This window comes from Pristiophorus japonicus, chromosome 6 (genome assembly GCF_044704955.1).
Source record: "Pristiophorus japonicus isolate sPriJap1 chromosome 6, sPriJap1.hap1, whole genome shotgun sequence".
Lineage (NCBI taxonomy): Eukaryota > Metazoa > Chordata > Chondrichthyes > Pristiophoridae > Pristiophorus > Pristiophorus japonicus.
Window position 1 is genome coordinate 51,661,898 of NC_091982.1, and position 18,841 is coordinate 51,680,738.

The window sequence follows — 18,841 nt, forward strand, 5'->3', positions numbered from 1 at the left end:
ATCTGCACCAGGTAAATCTGGGATTCTACAGCCTGGAATCTAAGATTCCAACAGACTCAGCTGAATCCAAAGTGCAGGAAAAGTTAGCACATTAATAACTCCCTGCCTCTTAATTTCTTCCCTTCCCCCAGTACTCTTACAGAAGCACTGACATGAACTGCGGTATAGTTCTGTGGGCATAAGTCCTGCTTGCTGTGCATAGCTCAGTTCCACACGTGTGCATTTATCAACTGAATCAATGGGAAGCTCTCATTAGGACTTGTGTAATGATGATTTGATCTTGTATTTATTAAGTGCGCTGGCAGAAGAAAATCAACTCCGCCTCAACTTTATAGCAGCAGAGCACCCATTTTGATACCTCCAATTCTTTATATTATATCTGCCTGGAATGTCAAAGATTGATTGCACTTAACAGGTGCTAAATCTAACCATCTCTTATGGAGTATTTTAATTACATTATTTTAAGTTTTTATTTATCTAGCTAAAATCAGGCCATCTAGACCGGGTCATTCTGTATTGATCAGCAAGCACAGTGCGGCATAAAAACCTCTACAACTGCTCGAACCGAAATCTTGCCAGAAGCTAGTAAAAGAAGTACTGTAGGTTAACAAAATCAGTATTGAAATGTGTGACTTTGTGCCTCATTCCAATGTCGGGAGCACATCTCCTGCACTCGTGAGACCACTGAACCACTTCCCACATCAGTCTCCCTTGTGGCCTGAATGACATTACCAAATTTGCAGTGTGAACCTGCGCATAGTGGAACAGCACTGCAGCCAGGCGGGAGCCAGGAATTTTATCCCATTGTCTGGGCAGGATTCTACCCCAGAAGTGAAAACATACAGCCCGCTTACCCAGTCCCCGACATAGAATCATCATAGAAATTTACAGCCATTCAGCCCATCGTGTCCGTGCCGACAAAGAGCCTTGAGAATCAACACTAATCCCAGATCATGCCTAATGTTCAGAACAAGTGTACATTGCCTGCTAAAACCTCAATCCGAGAAAACATTTCAAGCTACTGAAGTCTTCAGTCAAACAGATGACAGTGCATCATGAATCCTTCTCATCTAGTAGCAAAACTAAGATTACTTTACATGAAACATACTTTGCTATTTGTATCAATTTTAGATTTGACTGCACTTCAGAATTATTCCATGCAAAGAAAATATAGAAAAATCTTAAGAAAATCATTTAACAAATCAATAACAAAATAAGAAGTTGCAACTTGTCAAAGTGGGTAAAGAGTTACAAAACTTGCTCTAAAAAAATTCCTGGAATGGTACATGGAAAAAAATGAATCACAGCATGCCCCCCCACCCACCCACCAAGTGTGCCCGTGCAGTAACACAAGTCAGAAACCACGCTGGGGTTCTGTCAACACAGATTTTTTGCACTGAAAGGAGGTGGGGGAGAGAGAGAGAGAGAGAGAGAGAGCACCTGATCCTCAGCTAGAGCTGAAGTGTTGATTCTCACACCTCGGGTCGTGACTCAGGAGCCATGGGGAGGGGTTGGTGAAATAAAACAGGCACAAACCGAGACAGGGAATAACTGACAATTAATACATGAGAAATAATTAAATAAACTGATAAATAATGACAGATAAATAATTGAGTCAGAAGATTGTGTATTTAAGTCTCACTCCAGAGACTTGAGTACATAAATCTAGTCCGACGCTCCAGTGCAGTGCTGAGGGAGTGCTGCACTGCTGGAGGTGCCGTCTTTCAGATGGGACATTAATATTACTGGACCAAGACCTAGCTCTGTCAAGCCCGTGTGGTTGGTGTACAACAGCCACCCCATGTTAAAAGAATTCACGCACATGCATCTTTCACCCTTCAACATGTAGTTCGGGACCTGGAATATCAGGTCCCTCATTGAATCACCTGCGATCTCATCCCTTTTTGGTGTGGAAGCGGGTCAACAATACGAGGGACTGCCTACTACTACTACTACTACTACTACAAAACCAAGGTACCCTCTGCTCTCTCAGGTAGATGTAAAAGATCCCATGGCACTATTTCAAAGATGAGCATGACTGTTTCCCCAGTGTCCTGGCCAATATTTATCCCTCAATCAACATCACTAAAACAAATTATCTGGCCATTGTCAACATTGCTGTTTGTGGGAGCTTGCTGTGCACTAATTGGTTGCCATGTTTCCTACATTACAACAGTGACAACACTTCATAAAGAACTACTTCATTGGCTTTAAAGCATTTTTGGACATCCAGTGCTAGTGAAAGACACCATATAAATGCAAGTCGTTCTTTTATTAAATAATAGCACCTTTTACTAAATAATAGCACCTTTTACAACCACTGGATGTCCCAAAGCACTTTACAGCCAGTGAAGTACTTTCTGAAATGCAATCACGGTTGTAATGTCAGATAATTAAATGTCAAAATAATAATTTTTTTTAAATAATTATTTCTGACAGCTATTAAATATCAGATACATAAATGACATTTAAATAAATGTCAGATGATTAAATATATAAATGTCAGAACAAATGACAGAATAAATAAGTGACATTGATAATTAGTAAATAAATTAAAAGTGGAGTAAATAATAAACAGCAGGTAAAGAAATAAATTAGATCATTAGTAAAAGCATTAGATAAATGATAATGGATTAGATAAATAAATGGCAAGTAAAGAAACAAATTGATAAGAGCTTTCCCTGCTATAAATCAAACTTTCACCCCGCTCGCCCCGCGGGGACTGGAGTGCAGGAATTTTCACCCCTCTGTCCTCCACCCCCCGCCCCGCTGAGGGAGGGATGCCGGCCGGCTTGCCGGCGGGCGGGTGGCGCTCCGCGGGTGGGTCTCGCTGCTCGGCCAACCCCCCTCCCCTCCCCTCCCCTCCCCTCCCCCAAACTTTACCCGTAAGTCCGCCGCCGCCTTCGCCGTAACCTCTGCGCCGCTGCAAGACGAAGTACTTGTGGCTTTTCTCCGTCAGCCACAGCTTCAGGGCGTTCTTGAGGAGCACTTCCTCGGGTTTCAACCACATATCGAGAGAGAGAGAAGCGAGCCGCCTCACTCCATGGTCGCACCTGTCAACCGCCCCACGTCGACAACAAGCGCTTGCCCGTTACTGCGACTGCGCGTATTTCCCCCCTTCTGTTCCAACGCTGTGCATCCCGGGAGTTGTAGTTCCCCCGCGCCGCCGCCGCCACTTTAGTAAAACCCGCGTGCACTACATCTCCCGGCGTGCTGCACGCCAACGAGCAGTGGGCGGCCAAGAGGGAGCGCTGAACTCCTGAGCGCCCAGATGCCAAAGCATTGTTGCGCCACAGGATGGGAGGTCCAAAGTGCTTCAGTCCTGTTTATGGTGTTGCTGCGAGTAAAGTACCTCAGAAGGTCCATGTACATTACCAAATTTCTAACTAATAAACTCTTTTCAAAGGGGCACTAACTTCATCAAAATAATTTCCAGCATCTGCAGTATTTTGCCTTTGTTTTCATAGGAAAATTGTTCCAAGTTTCAAAAAAAGTGTTTTGGGAAGTGTTATAGAGTGTCTTGTAGTGTCAGCTCTGTCTAAGAGTGTGCGGATGTTCCATTGTCCGAGAAGAAGTTTTCTTGTGCAATGAAGTTTTTGACTGTTGCTATATTTTCGACTGCAGAATGGGTTGAACTGCCAGCCGCGGTATACTGGTCAGTTAATGGAAGGGCAAGCAATGTTTGGGCCAGCTTTTCTAGGCCCCTCCCTTATAAAGGGTGAGCAGTGCTGTCCTAAAGAGGGCTGCTCAGTCGCCTGGAGTGCTGCCGGGTTCCTCTGCTGCCCTGGATACAGAGCCGAGCGACCACTTGCCCACAGGCTGCCTACGTGCAGGTTTGAGGCTACGACTCCCAGTGATCACCTCCACATGTCGCTTCGTCCCTCCCCCATCGCCGCAGGACTTGGTATGTTGGATGATGGTTAGCACAAACCTGTGTATAGATGCTTTTAAAGTGGGAAGGCCGGTGCACAGGGGTGGTCCCACTCTCTCCTCCGCAGAAGCCGGGTTTCAGTGGCCCAAAATTTGGTACAACTGAAGACTTCGTTGGCTGCAGTGGATGACCATGACGTCTTTCGTGCTCTGCCATGCCCTATGCACTCCACAGTGCATTGCTGTTCCACCTTCATGGCCGTTGGATCAAACTTGATTTCCTCCGCCCAATCCACCGCAACAGACTTCACATGTTGGGGTGAGCAGGTCCTGAAAGTCACCGAGGGATAACACCCATCGGCTACCCTCATCTGGTTTAGCCTGCCTGTCGAAGCAATTTATCGGGGTGTGGCCACTGTGCATGCTACAGCTACTTGGAGCCACAGATGAGAGTTGGATGCCAGGTGGAGACCAAGGCAGAGGAACTATTCCGAAGAGCACGACAAGTCCACTGTCAGAGGTACTACCCCTCCCATACACCCCAAGACCGGAAAGAAGGACTGCCCTTATTGCAAGAGAGCTGCAGCGTTATAACATCGATATAGCGGCTCTGAGTGAGACAAGACTTGCAGAGGAGGGCTGCGTGAGTGAAGTAGGTAGCAGCTACACCTTCTATTGGAAAGGCAAGGCAGAGAATGAGAATAGGATCCATGGAGTTGGCATAGCAGTGAAGATTTCTCTTATGCAACAGTTTCCGAATCTGCCTGAAGGGATTAACGAAAGACTTATGAAACTGCGTTTCCCCCTGAATGCCAAGCGCCACATCACCATTATAAGTGCTTATGCACCCACCCTTTCAAGCCCCGATGAGATGAAAGAGAGATTCTATGAAGATGTAGACAGACTGGTCAGGTCCACACCTGCTGGGGACAAGTTGATCATCTTGGGTGATTTCAACGCACGAGTTGGAAAAGACAGCAAGCACTGGAAGGGAGTCATTGGACAGCATGGCACAGGAAAATGAAACAGTAATGGCCTCCTCCTCTTGAGTATGTGCGCGGAGAATGACTTGACTATCACAAATACTCTATTCAGGCAGGCTGACAAGTACAAAACAACTTGGATGCACCCCACGTCTAAGCAATGGCACATGATAGACCATGTCATTGTAAGAAGGCGAGACATCAAGGATGTAAAAATCACAAGAGCCATGCGGGGAGCAGAATTCTGGACAGATCACCGTCTAGTCAGATCCACTCTCCAGCTGTACATTGCTCCACTTCAGCGCAAGCGTCCAAAACCGAGCAGAAGTGCCTTTTGAAACAGCTAGGCTCAAACATCAGTGCTACCGTGAGCAGTTCCAGGATGACCTCGATAATAGGCTGATGTCTCATGGACCACACAGAAGTGGACAAAGTTCAAACAGATGGTGACAGACTCAGCAAAGAGAACTCTTGGACTTAAAAAGAAGGTACACCAAGACTGGTTCGATGAAAACAATGTTGAGATCTGCAAGACGCTGGGTGAAAAGAAAAAAGCATACCTAGAATGGCAAAATGACCCTTCCTCAATTTCCAAGAGGGACCGCTACAGACACATGCAGAGCAAAGCACAAAGAGATCGTCGCCAGATGCAAGATAAATGGTGGCAGATGAAAGCAGAGGAAGTGGAACATTATGCTGAAACTCATAATACAAAGATGTTCTTCAGCGCCATCAAGTCAGTCTATGGACCATCAAAACCCAGCACGACTCCATTCCTTTCAGGAGATGGCAGCACTTTAATCAAAGACAGGAATGGCATAAATGAGAAGTGGAGAGAACACTTCAGTAATCTTCTTAGTTGACCTTCAATAGTGAATGAAGAAACACTTGACTCCATACCCCAGCAACCTATCAAAGAAGATCTTGATCTTCCTCCCTGCATGGACGAAGTAAAGAAAGCCATCAACCAGATGAGTACTGGAAAGGATGGAATCCCTGCCGGAATCTACAAGGCAGTAGGCCCAGCAACTCTCGAGGCCTTTCATGTCATAATAAGTAGCATCTGGGAAGATGAAGACATGCCACAGGACTTCCGTGACGCTATGATAGTTTCCTTCTACAAGACCAAGGGCAACAAAGCAGACTGTGACAACTACAGGGGAATATCGCTTCTGTTCATCGCTGGGAAGATCATCGCCCGCATAGTATTGAACCGACTCATAGCTAGTGTCTCAGAAGTAAATCTTCCAGAAACACAATGTGTTTTCGACCTGGTCGGAGTACAGTGGACATGATCTTTGCACTCAGACAAGTGCAGGAGAAGTGCATTGAGCAGAACATGGACCTGTACGCTGTATTTATTGACCTCACCAAGGCCTTTGATACTGTCAACAGAGCAGCGCTGTGATCAATCTTGATGAAACTTAGATGCCCAAGGAAGTTTATCCACATCATCGAGCTGTTTCATGACAACGACAGGTGAAGTGCTCCCAGATGGCACAACCATGGCCCCATTTGCCATCTCAAATGGAGTGAAACAAGGTTGTGTACTCGCTCCAGTTCTGTTCAACCTATTCTTTACCTGCGTCTTGAACTATGCCATAAAAGACTTGGAGTTTGGGGTCTACCTGAAATATCGATTAGATAGTTCACTGTTCGACCTCCGCCGCCTTGCTGCAAAGACCAAAGTACGGAAACGACTCATCCTAAAGGCACTCTTGGCTGACGACTGCGCCCTTATGGCACACAAGGAGAGTGAACTACAATTCATACTCAGCAAATTTGCTGAGGCAACAGAATTGTTTGGCCTAACCATCAGCCTTAGAGAACCTCAGTTTTACTATCAGCCTGCCCCTGGCACCACAGCACCTGCTCCCACAGTCTTCATCGGCAGTATACAACTAAATCAGTAGACAGCTTCAAGTACCTTGGCAGCATCATATCAAGTGATGGGTCCTTGGACAAGGAGATCGATGCAAGGATCTGTAAAGCCAGCCAGGCACTTGGTCACTTGCGCACTAAGGTGATGAGTCACCACCACATCCGACTGTTGGTGTATAGAGCAGTCGTTCTCTCATCTCTCCTTTATGGATGTGAGACCTGGACACCCTACAGGCGTCACATCAACAAGTTGGAAGCTTTCCATATGCGCAGTCTCAGATCTATACTCCACATACGCTGGCAAGACATGGTGTCAAACTTTGAGGCGAGCTCTGTGAAGGTCAAAGACACCAGGGGCGCCCCCGCAAGCACAACAAAGATTGCATCAAGGCTAACCTCCAGTACTGTGGCATCCGACCAAAGGACCTCGAGAATACAGCAGCTAATAAAATCCAATGGCGAACCCTCACGAGGACTGCCTGCCAGACCTTCGAAGAAAGCCGACGTCAACGCCTGCGGGACACTAGAGATAGACAACATCAGGTGGCAGTACTGTCAGCATCAGGCACATCGAACTTCCCTTGTCCGACGTGCAAGAGACTATGTGCATCCAGAATTGGCCTATATAGCCACTTGAAGACACATGCCATTGATGATTAGCACATCAACGTCTTTTTTGGATACGACAGACTACCAAGATATATGTAAACCTGTAAATATCTTGTTTAACCACCAGAGGGCTCATCTCATAAGAACATAAGAATTAGGAACAGGTGTAGGCCATCTAGCCCCTCGAGCCTGCTCCGCCATTCAACAAGATCATGGCTGATCTGGCCGTGGACTCAGCTCCACTTACCCACCCGCTCCCTGTAACCCTTAATTCCCTTATTGGAATTCCCTCCTGGAATCCCCCAAAGGATCCCACAATTCTTTGGAAGCACCTGGACATAAGGAGGCCTCACAGGCTGGAGAGGCACTCTGGAGACCTGTAATAAAGGACTACAGTCACACTTTGAGCTCACAGTATCTGGTCAAACTCTTTATTCAATACATAAGAAAGTACCTCTTCCCCCACCCCAGGAAAGACAAGAGCAACACTATCATGGGGCACCTTCACTTCCAAATTTCTCTGCAAGACTCACATCAGGCTGACTTGACCATCTATCATTTTTACTTCATTGGCACTAAGTCAAAACTCTGGGATTGTCCACGCAACACTATTGTGGGAATACCACCTTCACAAAAACTGCAGCAGCTCAAGAAGACAGCCCAACACCATCTTCTTGGGACAACAAGGGATGAGCAATAATTACCACCTTGCCAACATCGCACGGGTCCTGTGCACCTACTTCAAAAAAACAGTTCTTTTTGATTTGTGGCATGAGAAAATCGATGTGACAATTTTGTCCCTTGAGCATTGGACATTGAGAACTGATCTGAGTGAGGTATTTAAAATGCTAAAAGAATTTGATTGGACAGATATCAAGGGTCCAAGTTTCAGGCCGCGTCTAAAACGGTGCAGCCTGGACTTGGATGCCCGTTTTTCGCGCCACAAAGTGCGCCTAAAAAAAACTCACCTATTCTCCGGCTCCCTGCAGGTCCTCTGGAGCTGGGCGCGGCGGAGCATGAGCTGTGGGGGGCGGAGCCAGGTCCCTGCGCTAAAAACAGGGCCGGGACCTCTGCACATGCGCGCTACAGTGGGCGCGCATGTGCAGTAGCTCCAGGCACCCAAAACTGGGAGGCCAGAAGCACGCAGCCCCTCGCCCTGGCCGAATGGCCTCACTGGGGCTGCGTGGATAAGGCTCACCTCCCACCCGATCGGACCCGACCCGACTTGACTCCCGCTCCCCGGGCCCAAACTGACCCCCGCTCTCCCCCCCCCCGCCCCAGCAACCCGCACAACCTCCGTGACTCCCCTCCCCCCCCCACCCCCCCCGACCTCCGCGACCCCACCCCCCGACCTCCACAACTCTTCCCCCCCCCCCGCCCCCCGGCGACCCGACCTCCGCAACTCTTCCCCCCCCATCCCCAGACCTCCGCGACTCCCCCCGCCCCCCGCCCCCCGCGACTCTTCCCCCCCCCCCATGGAGACCCGACCTCCGCGACTCTCTGCCCCCCCTCAGACCTCCGCGACTCTCCCCCGCCCCCAGACCTCCACGACTCCCCCCGCCCCCCCGACCTCCGCGACTCTCCCCACCCCCCGACCTCCGCGACTCTCCCCAGCCCCCCGACCTTCGCGACTCCCCACCCGGCTCTCCCTCCGACTCTCCCCCGCCCACCCCACCGCCGCCCCGTCCTCCGCGACTCACCCCCCGACCCCCCCCCGACCTCCTCGACTCCCCCCCCCCGGCCTCCGCGACTCCCCTCCCCGACCTCCGCGACTCCCCTCTCCGTGACTCCCCCCCTCGACCTCTGCGACACCCCCCCCCGACCGCGAGTCTCCCCACCCCCCCCCGACCTCTGCGACTTCCCCCCCAACCTCTGCGACTTCCACCCCGACCACCACGACTCCCCCCCCGACCTCCGCGACTCCCCCCCCCGACCTCCACGACTCCCCCCCCGACCTCCGCGACTCCCCCCCCCGACCTCCGCGACTCCCCCCCCGACCTCCACGACTCCCCCCCCGACCTCCGCGACTCCCCCCCGACATCCGCGACTCCCCCCCCGACCTCCGCGACTCCCCCCCCGACCTCCGCGACTCCCCCCCCGACCTCCGCGACTCCCCCCCGACCTCCGCGACTCCCCCCCCGACCTCCGCGAGTCCCCCCGCCCCCCCGAACTCCGCCACTCTCCCCGCCCCCCCAATCTCCGCGACTCCCCCCCCGACCTCCGCGACTCCCCCCCGACCTCCGCGACTTCTCCCCCGACCTCCGAGACTCCTCCCCCCGACCTCCGCGACTCCCCCCCGACCTCCGCGACTCCCCCCCCCGACCTCTCCCCCCCCGACCTCTGCGACTCCCACCCCACCGACCTCCGCGACTCCCCCCCCCCCGCCGACCACCGCGATTCTCTCTCCCCCCCCCCCCCCCCGGCGACCCGACTTCCGCGACCCCCCCGGCCTCCGCGACTCTTCCTCCCCCCGACCTCCGCGACTCTTCCCACCCCCCCGACCTCCGCGACTCTTCCCACCCCCCGATCTCCTTCACTCCTTCCCCCCCCCGACCTCCGCGACTCTTCCCACCCCCCGACCTCCTTCACTCCTTCCGCCCCCCCCGACCTCCGTGACTCTCCCCCCCCCACCCCCCCGACCTCCACGACCCCCCCCGACTTCCGCGACTCTTCCCCTCCCCCCCCCGCCGCAACTCTTCCCCCCCCCCGCCGACCTGACCTCTGCGACTCTCCCTCCCCCCCAGACCTCCGCGACTCTCCCCACCCCCCCGACCTCCGCGACTCTCCCCACCACCCCCGACCTCCGCGACTCTCCCCACCACCCCCGACCTCCGCGACTCTCCCCCCCGCTCCCCACCCCCGACCTCCGCGACTCCCTCCGTGACTCCCCCCCCGCAACCTCCGCGAATCTTCCCCCCCCCCGACCTCCGCGACTCTTCGCCCCCCCCGACCTCCGCGACTCTTCCTCCCCCCCGACCTCCGCGACTCTTCCCCCCCCGACCTCCGTGACTCTTCCCCCCCGACCTCCGCAACTCTTCCCCCCCGCCGACCTCCGCGACTCTTTCCCCCCCGACCTCCGCGACTCTTCGCCCCCCGAACTCCGTGACTCTTCCCCCCCGACCTCCGCGACTCTTCCCCCCCGACCTCCGTGACTCTTCCCCCCCGACCTCCGCAACTCTTCCCCCCCGCCGACCTCCGCGACTCTTTCCCCCCCGACCTCCGCGACTCCCCCGTCCCCCCCGAACTCCGCCACTCTCCCCCCAACCTCTGCGACCCCCCCCGACCTCCGCAACTCTCCCCCCCCCGACATCCGCGACTCCCCCCCCCCCGACCTCTGTGACTCCCGCTCCCGACTCCCGTGACTCCCGCCCCCGACGCCCGCGACTCCCGCCCCCGACCTCCGCGACTCCCCCCCCGACCTCCGCGATTCTCTCCGCCCGCGGCGACCCGACTTCTGCGACCCCCCTGACCTCCGCGACTCTTCCCCCCCGACCTCCGTGACTCCCCGCCCCACCCCCGACCTCCGCGACTCTTCTCCCCCCCACCCCCGACCTCCGCGACTCTTCTCTCCCCCACCCCCGACCTCCGCGACTCCTTCCAACCCCCCGACCTCCGCGACTCTCCTCCCCACCCCCGACCTCCGCCACTCTTCCCCCCCTCCCCCCGACCTCCACCACCCCCCGGACCCGGGACCCGAGACCCGACGCCACCTACCTGTGAATCCAGCCCGAAGTCTTAGGCCCGGCCATTCAGCCTCCTTCTCACCCTCCCTCCCCTCCCCTCCGCTTCCCTCTCTCCCCTCTCCTTCCCTCCCTCCCTCCTCTCTCCTTCCCTCCCTTCCTCCTCTCTCCTTCCCTCCCTCCCTCCTCTCTCCTTCCCTCCCTCCCTCCCTCCTCTCTCCTTCCCTCCCTCCTCTCTCCTTCCCTCCCTCCCTCCCTCCTCTCTCCTTCCCTCCCTCCCTCCCTCCTCTCTCCTTCCCTCCCTCCCTCCTCTCTCCTTCCCTCCCTCCTCTCTCCTTCCCTTCCTTCCTCTCTCCTTCCCTCCCTCCTCTCTCCTTCCCTTCCTTCCTCCTCCTCCCCTCCTTCCCTCCCTCCCTTCCCTCCTCTCTCCCTCCCTCCTCCCCCTCTCCCCTCCTCCCCCTCTCCCGTCCCTTCTCCTCCCCCCTCTGCTCGTCCTCCCCCTCCCCTCTTCTCTCCTCCTCCTCCACCCCTCCCCTCTCCTCCCACCCCCACCTCCCCCCCCCCAAACACCCCTCTACCTTCCTTCTCCTTCCTCTCCCTCTCCCCCCCCACCCCCCTTCTCCCCCTCTCCTCGCTGTCAGAAACACAGACACTGACAGACAGAGAGATAGAGACACTGTTAGAGACACAATGGGGGGGGCCATCCCCAGCACGCTGTTGGAGGACTCCCGGTGCTGCAGTCGGTAAGTAGAAAATGTTTTATTTATTGATTTTTTAATTTTTTAAATTTTTTAATTAATTTTTTTTGATTGATTTATTGGTTGATTTATTGATGTATTTATCATTTATTATTGATGAAGGCTCTTTAATTGTAAAACTGAAGTGTTTAATGTTTGTAAACTTCCTTTTAGACCTCACCCCCCTCATTCCCTACGCCTGATTTGTAACCTACGCCTGATTTTCTAAGTGTAGACAAGGTTTTTCTGAGCATACAAAAATCTACACTTACTCCATTCTAAGTTAGTTTGGAGTATGTTTTCACGCCTAAACTTTCAAAATGGGTGTAAGTGGCCGGACACGTCCCCTTTTGAAAAAAAACTGTTCCAAACTGAAACTGTTCTAACTGACTAGAACTGGAGCAAACTAAGTGCCGAGAATTTCAATTTCTAAGATACTCCATTCTAAACCAGTTGCTCCAAAAAAGCAGGAGCAACTCAGGCCGAAACTTGGCCCCCAAGAAACTATTTTCTCTGGTGGGGAGTCAAGAACAAGGGGACATAATTTTAAAATTGGAGCTAGGCCATTCCGGAGTGAAATTAGAAGCACTTTTTCCACACAGGGTAGTAGAAATCTGGAGTTTTCTCCCCCGAAAGGCTGGGACAATTGCAGCTTTTAAAACTGAGATAGAAATATTTCCGTTAGGTCAGAGTGTCATGGGATATGGAGCAATGGCAGGAAAATGAAGTTGAGATGCAAATCAGCCATGGTGGAGCAGGCCCAAGGGGCTAGATGGCTGACTCCTGTTCTTATGTTCCTTCCTATGTTTCACACACAAGTGATGTGATTATGTAATTTGATGTGATTTATGTTGTTATCCGAAAAGCAGATGTAAGAGCTTGGCAGTAAGCAAAGTTTACCCTTCAATGGACACTGCAGGGTTGACACTGCGGGGGAGCAACTTTTCATTTGGCAGCATCATTTTTTGCATGTTGATATTGCGGAAGAAAGGATGTTAATTACATAGAATTTACAACACAGAAATAGGCCTTTCAGCACAATAGGTCCATGCCGGTGTTTATGCTCCACACGCGTCTCCTCCCACCCGACTTCATCTCATCCTATCAACATATCCTCTATCCCTTTCCCATTCATGTACTCATCTAACTTCTCCTTAAATGCATCTATGCTATTCACCTCAACTGTTCCATCTGGTAGCAAGATCCACATTCTAACTACTCCAAGGGCAATTAGGGATGGGCAATAAATGCTGGCCTTGCCAGCAATGCCCACATTCCAGAACAACTCCAAAAAAACTCTCTGGGTAAAGATGTTTCTCCTGAATTCCCTATTGGATTTATTAGTGACTACCTTATATATATGACCCCGGGTTTTGTACTCCCGATAAGTGGAACCATCTTCTCCACGTCTACCCTATCGGACCCCTTCATTATTTTAATGATCTCTATTAGGTCACCCCTCAGATTTCTCTCTTCTAGAACCCACCCTGTTCAGTATTCCTCGATAGTTATAACCTCTCAGTTCTGGTATCATCCTTGTTAAGAGAGAAGTGTCTTTTGAAAATGCTACTTTTAAGGTGTGGCTGGGCAAGGTGCAGCAATGGTGTATTGCCATTTTGAAGGTGATGAGCACAATCCTTTCTGTACAGATGTATATGTAAGGCATGGGCAAAGGTGACCAAAAGAGTGAATTCCATCTCCCAAGTCAGAGGTCAAGGGAGCATTGGGAGCAGAGGAAGTGTTATATATGCAGACTATAGATATACTCTCTGTGTAGTCACTGTATAGTTACATAAGATGGAAGCTTGTTACCTGATGTACTATCAATGAGGTTTATACTGTGTATATACTATGCTGGCGCCACTAGAGGGTGCAACTGGTGGAGACTGGGGTTTCCAGCCCCTGTGGCAGGGGCTGTCCACCAGAGGACACTGCGGTGGGAGACCTGAGGGTCACCTGCATAGATGTGCAGGGCCCAGTATAAAAGGCTGCCCACCATGCTCATGCCTCACTCTGGAATTACGAATAAAGGACCAAGGTCACTACAGTTTGAGTACAACACATTGCCTCGTGGAGTCATTCATAAATGCATTACAAACGTAACAACTGGCGATGAGAATACGGACTTTCACGCAATTGTGGCTACCTTTGGCACGCTAAAAGACTTCGCAGAGGGTGATGATTGGGATGCCTTCACAGAAATGCTCGAGCAATATTTCGTGGCAAACGACCTGGCAGGGGATACGGATACATTGGCGGAGAAGTGCAAGGCTATACTGCTGACCAGTTGTGGGCCCGAGGTCTACCGCCTCGGCAGGGACTTACTGGCACCCACGAAGACCAAGGATAAGACATACAATGAGCTGACTGAACTAATTCGCGACCAAATAAAACCAAAACAGAGCATCCTCACGGCCAGGCACAGATTCTACACTCTACACTGACCTGAGGGCCGGGAGATTGCAAAATATGCTGCCGACGTCAGGAGACTTGCGGCACCGTCTGATTTCAGCACGCACCTCGCCGAAGCATTGCGAGACACCTTCGTTATGGGAATTGGCCACAAGGGCCTCCTTCACAAGCTATTATCTACCGACACCACAGTCAACCTGCAGAAGGCCATCAGCATCAGTCAGGCGTTCATGACCTCGACCTGCAGCACTAAGCAAATTATTCATTTTTTGGACTCAAACCCGGCAAGTACTGTATGCAGAATGGTGCCTTTCACAGGCAAGACTTTAGAATGTGGCTCTGCCCAGGGCAGAGAGCACAGACCTCAGGGTTTCAGAACTCAGAGTCCGCCGAGGAGTGCTAATTGAGTACCACCATGCGGAGGAAACCATAGGGCTCACCAGTGTTGGTTTGCTGAGTACGTATGCAAAGCCTGTAAAATGAAGGGCTACCTCCAGTGTATGTGTAAAAGAAATACGATTCATCATCTAGCAGAAGAGTCGGTAGATGACTTTGAATCCAGCCGGGGGTATGATAATTTGGCCAGAGAGGCAGCTCAGCCCCAAGAAGAAGTGTATGGAGTGTATACCTGCACCACTGATTGTCCCCCACTGAAGATGGAAGTCGAGATAAACGGCGTTCCAGTCTTCGTGGAAGTGAACACAGGAGCGAACCAGTCAGTGATGAGCCAGGATGCCTTTGAGAGGCTATGGAACAAAAAACGACCCGAGCTGGTTCCAGAACAGGAAAAATTGCGCACCTACACTAAGGAGCTGATCCCAGTCCTTGGTAGTGCGGATGTAAGTATAATCCATAATGGCGTGGTGCACAAGTTACCTCTGTGGATTGTTGCAGGTGATGGTCCAACGCTACTCAGAAGAAGGTGGATGGGGAAGATCCAGTGGAAATGGTAAGGCCTCTTCACTCCAGCAATCGATGTCCCCCATGCTCAGAAGCAGAGCAAAACCTCACCTTCGCCTGGGTCAGGCACCAAAGAACAAACCAGCGCAGCACCTGAGGCACAGACCGTCCATCACGACTGCGTGGCGATGATCCGACCGGAACGACCTAAAAGTACCTTCCCAGCTCCAGTGGCAGGACTCCTGGGGAGGAAGATCGAATTCACAGGCACTCTTCCAGCTTTTGTGGCCGAATCACGGGAGAGAAAAATCAACACAGTCGACTCGAGGACAAAGGAAAGATGGCGTCCCTGCTGCTGCGAGGTGCCGCGTGGCTGAAAAAAAAATGGCCGTGGCCATATTACGAGGTGCAATGCTGAGGGACCAACACGTGGTGTCTAACAAAGGATTTGATTGGGGTAAAGCCAGCAGGGTTCTCTCAAAGGAGACCTGCAATCAACTGAACTTAAAGAGACATTGTATGCATGGCAATCAATGTAACAAACGGATTAAGATTGTGAACAAAATGTTGTTATGAGATGTCGGTACCAGTCCTAATGTAAAGAACATAATGTTGTTGCGAGATGTCGGGAATAGAGTGTCCCCAAAAGTAACAAGCGAGCGAATTCGGGAGGGTAAAGGCGCTGATCCTGATGCCTTGCCCCAGGTGTCCCCACAAGTTATAGGCCAGCGACCTCAGGAGGGTGAAGGCACTGATCCTGATACCCTGCCCCAGGTCTATCCCACACTGCAGGCACCCGATGGCTCTATTCGCCACGGACCTGGAAACGAAAACGGCGCCAATATGTGCAGTCGGCCGCCGTTGCCCACAACCCGGGTGGAGACAGCACAGCCCCCAGACCCAGTCGCTACCTCGGCCATGTCCGGGAGTGAAAGGTCAGAACCAACGAGTTCCCCCAACGGGACCTGGAACAGCCAGGTTCCCAACACCATTAGCGAGCAGGCAGAAGATTCTGCAGCCCTCAAAGGAGGACAGGGAGGCCACACACATCTGTGGCTCTGCCTAGCACTAGGCAACGGCAAAGGCCCTAAGTCTTGGCTAGGTGTGCGAACCAAGCCCACCCCGCTAGCAGGGGGCATAGCGCCGCTGTCAGACGACTAGGACCCCGTCCGGTTGCTCTGGAATCTGCGCCCTCGCATACCTGTACTGCTACCTCAGTACTTTCCATGACTGAACCATGAATGCAATCTACCCAATCCTGGCGCACGACCGCAAAACTTAATGAATGTAAGTCACTGATCCAAGGTGTCACGATACAAACTGTATCTTCCTTTCTTTGTACTTGCATTGTGTCTGATCCTATATGTTAATGTAACGGGCCTACTGCATGATCTTGCTGTGGGGGTGGGCGGGGGAATGGATGTATGTAGAAACATAGAAACATAGAAAATAGGTGCAGGAGTAGGCCATTCGGCCCTTCTAGCCTGCACCGCCATTCAATGAGTTCATGGCTGAACATTCAACTTCAGTACCCCATTCCTGCTTTCTCGCCATACCCCTTGATCCCCCTAGTAGTAAGGACCTCATCTAACTCCTTTTTGAATATATTTAGTGAATTGGCCTCAACAACTTTCTGTGGTAGAGAATTCCACAGGTTCACCACTCTCTGGGTGAAGAAGTTCCTCCGCATCTCGGTCCTAAATGGCTTACCCCTTATCCTTAGACTGTAGCCATGGACACACACATAGATCACACCCAGAATGCACTGGAACCTCCACTGCATCATCGAACAATCCAAACTGGTACCCACTACCCAACGTTTGGCAAAAGGACTTGGGGGATTTACAGGGAGAGAGCCAAGCCGAAGCATAGCCAAGGTAAAAGGTCTATTGGCACTTAAGTCTGGGGAGAGCTAAGCCAGAGCACATTGTGCAAAGGTAATCGGCACAAAGGACTTGGGGGAGAGTGATGTTATATATGCAGACTATAGATATACTCTCTGTGTAGTCACTGTATAGTTGCATAAGATGGAAGCTTATTACCTGATATACTATCAATGAAGTTTATAATGTGTATATACTATGCTGGCACACCAGAGGGTACAACTGGTGGAGACCGGGGTTTCCTGCCCCTGTGGCAGGGGCTGTCCACCAGAGGACACTGCGGTGGGAGACCTGAGAGTCACCTGCACAAGTGTGCAGGGCCCAGTATAAATGACTGCCCAAAATGCTTGTGCCTCACTCTGGAGTTACGAATAAAGGACCAAGGTCATTACAGTTTGAGTACAACACATTGCCTCGTGGAGTCATTCATAAGTGCATTACAAACGTAACAGGAGGATTCCGAGCTTTCGGGAGAGCGCGAGGCAGTGGAATTAGTTTTGGATTGCTCCAGCAAAGAGACAGCACAGACACAATGGGACTGGTGTGTAAACAACTATGGTTCTATCGGTTCACTGAACCGGTATGTAAAGAGCTTGGGCAGCCTTTCAGCTGTTTCACACGTTGACATCCATGCCCATATTTTGTCAGGGTATATTTTTTGGATGGAAATATACAATTGTTGTCACACAGAAATCTTGAAAGTTTTCCCCAGAAACTACACTTCTAATAAAAGGTGACACATGTTGCATGTTCACTAACGTGCACACACAGGTTGAGGTGTGAGGATACTTGGGCATCGCAGTCATTGGGCTGGATTTTCCGGGCCTTTGCGCTCGGGGTTTTGCCCCGGAGTGGTGTGAAAGGCGGTGGTGAGGTCTCCAGCGCCCCGCCGCGATCCTCTGCTCGGGTTTTGCGGCAGCGCTGAGCAGCACCGCCGGGAAGAGCTGCGCCGGTTGTGCAATGCCTCTGGTTGCGACTCCGGCAGGAGTTTTGAGTCTTGCTCGGTCCTTCCGCCCGGAAGTGCACCCGCAATGACCGCTAGGAAATCAGAGCGGTCCAGCCATGCCGGCAGCACAGAGGTAGGTAAAGTAAGTGGGAGTGTTTTTTGTTTTAAATTTTTGTGCGATTTGTGTTGCGGTGGTGCGGGCAATGTTTTAGGAAAGTTTTTGTGGGTGTGTTTTAGGTTTGCGCCCCCCCTCTCTTGCCACCAGGCTTCTCGCAGAGCACTCCCGGCCCAGCTCTTTAGCTCGGGAGTTTCCCATCCTAGCACCAAGACAGGTGTACAACGCCTCCCTGACGCAGGGCCCAGATGGCCAAACTTTAATACCAAAGCGCAAACTATTCCCAACCTCTAACTTTCTTGCCCCGCCGCCATTATCACCCGGAAAGCAGAAAGGCCGAAAATCCAGCCCAAAGTCTGCTTTTCGAACATCTCTCTGCTTCAAGGAGAAGGCAGTGCATAACAGACATGAACAAAGGTTTACATAGGGATGGGCTGGGAAAAGGGGATGGGTGGAGAAAGGGGATTTGTAATTTATGGCCCGTTTTTGTTTTGAGGAAACTACCGTGAAAATTCTAGGGCTGAAGGAGTAGAGGGGCGGTGAGTTCAGAGGCTTCCCCCAAGCTCAGCACTCATAAAATCTTTTGCTTATTTTTTTTACTCCTATTGACTCAACCCACTCCCTCTCTAACACAGAAGCATGTACTGCAGCACTGCAGCATGACATTCAAACATCTTGCCATGTAAGACCTGTATGAAGGGGTGATTTATTAGGAGCTTCTGCTTATAGCAGGCCGAGAAGCTGATGGCAAATGGTGGTGGTGACCAGGGCAACTCACAGCACCAGCAGATCCACAGTGGGGAATTTCGGAAGTAAGCTTCAGTA

The 18,841-nt window shown here is 51.8% G+C and overlaps 1 protein-coding gene across 1 annotated transcript in view; it reads right to left on the minus strand.

The window, feature by feature from the left end:
* The window catches only part of tbc1d8b (TBC1 domain family member 8B), a 90,686-nt gene extending 87,596 nt beyond the window's left edge, over window positions 1–3,090 (minus strand). The window contains exon 1 of the mRNA XM_070882858.1: window positions 2,884–3,090. Within this exon, the coding sequence (XP_070738959.1) occupies window positions 2,884–3,010 (127 nt within the window). The 5' untranslated portion in view covers window positions 3,011–3,090. The remainder of the gene's footprint in view (window positions 1–2,883) is intronic.
* Window positions 3,091–18,841: the final 15,751 nt, after the last annotated feature.